Below are 5294 nucleotides of genomic sequence, written 5' to 3' on the forward strand. Positions count from 1 at the left end.
CCACTGAAAGCAAATAAGAAGCAACAATACTACCTTTGGGGTTCCGAATGCTAAAGGAGAAGAGGTGTTTTAAGACGGGACTTAAAAACAGACAGTGTGGGAGCCTGTCTGATTAGCAAGGGCAGGTCGTTCCACAGTTTAGGGGCGGCAGTAGAGAAAGCACGGTCCCCTCTGCGTTTAGACTTAGTTGTTGGCACCCTCAGGAGCAACTGATCAGCTGACCTGAGAGTCTGACCTAAGAGTGCGGGTGAGCGTGTAGCTGTGTAACAGCTCAGAGAGGTAGGGCAGGGCCAGGCCAAAGTAAATAAAAGAGTTTTAAACTGAATCCTCGAAAGAACGGGCAGCCAGCTAAAATGGGGGAATGTGCTCGTGTTTGCGTGTGCCAGTTAGTAGCCTTGCTGCTGCGGTTGCAGGACGCACTTATCCCAATATACAGTATATTGCATTTCAATAATCCAAGCGGGAGGTGACGGAAGGCATGGATTACTGTTTTCCAAAAAAGGTTACCGTTTCAAAAAGGCTTTATTTTGGCTAGCTGCCTGAGGTGGAAGAAGCTGTTTCTAACTACTGCCTTGATCTGGCTGTCCAGCTCGAGTTCAGGGTCCATCTTTATCCCAAGATTTGTGATGGTAGGCCTGTAGGTCGCTTTGAGTTAAATGAAATGTGATGAAATGACTAGAGCTGGTAAGAATGTAGCTCATCTGTATTACCAAATAATAGGGCTGCAAAATGAATAGATTGTACATTAAAGCCATCAATGAGCAATATACATGTATTGTGTTTGTGTTTTTACAGGATGACAGCACAGCCCTGTCCATTGCCCTGGAGGCAGGACATCATGACATAGCAGTGCTCCTTTATGCACATGCCAACTTCTCCAAAGGACAGACAGGGGTAAGTGGGTTCAAACTAACATTTAAACAAAGTATTTGTGAGTAGTTTTCCCTAAAACGTGTATTGTGTTTATATGTTTTAACAGGCAGCTGCTCGTCACAGCAGCTCTCTGTCCTCCTCTGGTGGCAGAAACATCTTCGAATGAGCTGATGCCCCAAAGGCTGATGCTTTTTGGATCTTATTTTTGAGTATCATAGCCTTCATAACAGTGGGGCAATTTGAACAGTGTCAGTATCTTACTCAAACTTTTCATTTCAATGACTTTATACTAGTTATTCTCTGAAATGTATTCAATGCATAGTATGTATTAACTCGGCAGGTAACATATGCATGGCAGAGTTATTGTTAATCCATCTGAACAAGGGTTGATAATTAATGTTTGTATCCGGCAGTCATCTAATATTTACAATCAATTATTTCTTTAATCATTATAATTGTTATTTTGCAAATTATATATATATGTATGCAAAATAGTATTATAATATTGTACAAAAACATATACAGTACCATCAAACTCATAGACATGTGAGAGTAAATATGCAAATGACCAAACATAGGTAATAATTTGCTATAAATTGTTTCCATTTTGTCAATTAAGTAAAACAATTAGGGGGACTTTGGACATCCGTATTTTTTATTTTAGGCTATTTGTGTTTTATGATTGAATTGTATTTAAGTTTATACTTTTGCTGCATCTGTACTTCCATAGAATAATCATACAGCATGATATGTTGTAAAAAACATGTTTTATTTTGTCATTTTAAAGGTGGTCTTGTTGGTGACATGTACTGTCAGGAATATTTTAACTTTTGGAAACGCAACTTTCTTGCTTGGATGAGAAGATAAATAAAAGTTGATAATAATAAAGGTTTCAGTGTTTGGTATGGACATTTAAATCAATGTAAACAATTATAAATAAAACACATACTTTTAAAAGACTTAAAATGGTCAAAACTCAAGAAATTGTGTGTTTCAAGAATGGCACAGTGGTGGTATGAATTTGGCTTTCTGTCAAACACCTTGATAGCTCTCTTGTACAACTGTTCTATTTGTTTCAGGTTTGTGGCTCAAGCAAACGACCAGTTTGTAAATCAGTATTCAATGTGGGATAGAATCATACAGTGATTTTGCCATATTGACAGTTTTGAAAGGTCTAATTTGTTTAAAATGTTGCAAGTTGAATAATAGTATTGGATACATTCTTAATATGTTTCTTAAAAGTCAAGTTCGAGTCCATTATGACTCCAAGATAATTGAAGTGGGGGACTAGTTCTATTTCTGCTCCGTTTAAAAACACATTGGATCCTTCGATTTTGACTGGTCGTTTACTGAACATCATGAATACCTACCTCCCTGTTCTTTCTCTAACACCTCCATTCGCCACTCGTTTCCTTTCACCTCCCCATCTTTTCATAAGGATAGGGCGGGCCTGACAATGCTTTAAACATATGTTCAAATGACCAATAGAAAGGACTAGCTTATTCTTTACTGGCTTTGACCTGATCAAAGAATGCTTGACACACTCCGTGTTCAGACCTCCTCAAATTAAAACTGAATTTCAGTTTTGAATAAGCTATAAAGAATGAATAAAACATTCGGAATAACCTGCTCCCTGGTACAGGCTGTTTAAATGCATATTCCATAAGACCTAGCTGGAGAAGAGAGAGTTTGTGGGGCCATGTTGATATTAAATGTACGAAAAGATTATATTCTGAATTATCCATGCACCACATGTCACTGTTTAATTTTAATAGGAACACTGATAGAGGACAAATCTGTAAACAAATATAAATTAAATAATAATAAATTACAAGAAATCATAAAATACAATAGGCCTTTTTTAAAGTGTGGGTATAGAATTCAATCATTAATACAGTGTTGACATTAGTGGAGCATGTGGGTTGTGTATCCATCCTTTCACTTTTGTTTTTTACGACAAAAAAAATGCATTTCCCGTATGCATAAGTTTTAAAGTTGGACGTGATAAGAGGCAGGGGATGATGTCTGCACGATTTTGTCATTCCCTCCCGTTTCTGTGCAACATTACTAAGTGCTTTTGCAAGTGTGACTGAGAGCACTATCCAGCTACAGCAATAAAATACCATGATCAACTGTAGGAGGTCTAACATCAAAATGTACCGTTGCCATGGCAACAGTCAGCGGTTTTGAGCAAGTGGTTATGGGAACCTAACGACATGATACCTCTCTTTGATCCATGTTAGCTGACCCAGTCACTTTACATGAACATACTGAATAGAAACATCACTACACCTCATTAGAATCGAAGCAAACATAACAATGATAAGGGCTACCTTCTTTTTCAATTTGTGAAACAAAAATATTAAATGTCAAATGAAACTGGCAAGCAATGAATATCCACTGTGTATATAAAAAACACAATTAAAAATAAGTGCTTTTTCAGTGTGTTTAGGTCTTCTGTTCACAAGAGCATACAGTATGTTGCATGTGTTTGACTTGGCTTATGATTCATTTGCTGCCTTTGATTTATTATTTCAACCCTCCAAGTGGTGCATATGTTAAGGTTCTTGTAGTTAAATGATGGTCTAATTCCTCTGCTTCACAACATGTGTCTCTTTAAGAAAACAAGACACAATGCAACCTCTTTTCTTAGCGATTAAACCTGTAAATTATAGTAATTTAATCGTTTATTTGGCAGGGACAATGCACAATAATGAACACTTTAAACATTCAAATGTGTCAAGCGTAACAGTGCGAGATTTAGCTTTGAACTAATTTCCCTCACATAAAACATTTAAGAAGATTACATTTTACAAACATAGCAAAAACAAAATACATGAAATGCAAAAGTGCAAAAGGGCAAGAGCAGCATACACTGACCTAGTGCAGCGTCCAGTGTCTTTTTTTGTGGATGAATTCCCCTAGGGGGGGGGGCAGTCCATGTAAACATTTATAAATAAAACACATACTTTTAAAAGACTCAAGAAATTGTGTTTTTCAAGGATGGTACAGTGGTGGTATGAATTTGGCTTTCTGTCAAACACCTTGATAGCTCTCTTGTACAGCTGTTCTATTTGTTTCAGGTTTGTGTCTCAAGCAAACGACCAGTATTCAATGTGGGATATAATCATACAGTGGAGGTATGACTTTGCAGCATTGACAGTTAAGAAGGGTCTCATTTGTTTAACATGTTGCAAGTTGAATTCAATAGTATTGGATACTTTCTTAATATGTTTCTTAAAAGTCAAATTCGAGTCCATTATGACTCCAAGATACTTGAAGTGGGGGACTAGTTCTAATTCTGCTCCGTTTAAAAACACATTGGATCCTTTGATTTTGACTGGTTGTTTACTGAACATTATGCATACTGTTTTTTTTTGCATTTAACTGGAAGCAAATGTTGTTCAGCCAGTGTTGGACCTTGTCCAATGCAGTTGAGAGACAGGATGTAATTATTTCAGTATTTCTCCCGTGTACAAAGATTACCGCATCATCGGCATACATTTGTACATTCAAATCAGGACATACATTAGGCAAGTCATTTATGTACAGAGAAAACAGTAATGGTCCAAGAATGGAACCTTGTGGAACCCCAACAGCGTTGACAAGGTAGGGGGATTTGGTACCGTTGACCAAAACACACTGTTTTCTGTTCGATAAGTAAGACTCAACCCACTGTATAGAATCTAAATAAATACGTCAGCTTTGTAAGGAGCACTTGGTGGTCAACAGTGTCAAAAGCCCTCCTGAGATCAAGGAAGGCAGCACCTACATATGGGCTCGTGTCCAACATACATTTAACCTTTTCCACAAAGACACAGGTCTCAGTGGAGTGGTGAGCACAAAAAGCAGACTGCATTGGGTGGAGTGGTCCAAAACCTTTGTCTAAATGTTTGGTGATTCGTTTTGACACCCTTTTCTCAGCTATCTTAGGGACACAGGGGAGGATGCTGATTGGTCTGTAATTGGACATCATTGCCTTATCCCCAGATTTAAAAATCTGTGTCACCGTAGCCACCTTCCAGGATGATGGAACTTCCCTCGTGCTGATAGATTGATTTACTAGCATAATTGGTTTTATTAGACCGTCAATATTTGTCTTTATACAGTTGGTGTCTAAATCATCTGCATCCCTAGCCTTAGAACCTTTTAATCCTAAGATTATATTTTTTACCTCCACCTCTGTGATTTCCTCCAGCTCAAAAACGGGGCGTGTATCCACAGTCGGGATAGGTGAGACCTCAGATGGCGGGAAGAGCTTTGTAATATCCAAAGCACAATTTATAAAATACTCATTTAGAGAGCTGGCCAACACTGCAGGGTCTTTTATCAGGGCATCATTGATTTTTTATTCTAGAGCATTATTTTCCTGTTTCTTATGTTTACCTAATAGTTTATTTAGGATTTGCCAAACGTTTTAA

The 5294-nt window shown here is 37.7% G+C and overlaps 1 protein-coding gene across 1 annotated transcript in view; it reads left to right on the forward strand.

The window, feature by feature from the left end:
* Positions 1 to 1747, forward strand: part of LOC104950265 (KN motif and ankyrin repeat domain-containing protein 1-like) — a gene marked incomplete at its 5' end in the record, with an annotated part of 5017 nt that extends 3270 nt beyond the window's left edge. The window contains 2 exons of the mRNA XM_010776758.1: positions 796 to 894; positions 980 to 1747. Of these exons, the coding sequence (XP_010775060.1) occupies positions 796 to 894; positions 980 to 1039 (159 nt within the window). The remainder of the gene's footprint in view (positions 1 to 795; positions 895 to 979) is intronic.
* Positions 1748 to 5294: the final 3547 nt, after the last annotated feature.

The sequence above is a fragment of the Notothenia coriiceps genome, unplaced genomic scaffold (genome assembly GCF_000735185.1).
Source record: "Notothenia coriiceps isolate Sejong01 unplaced genomic scaffold, NC01 NC01_scaffold00017331, whole genome shotgun sequence".
Taxonomy (NCBI): Eukaryota; Metazoa; Chordata; class Actinopteri; order Perciformes; family Nototheniidae; genus Notothenia; species Notothenia coriiceps.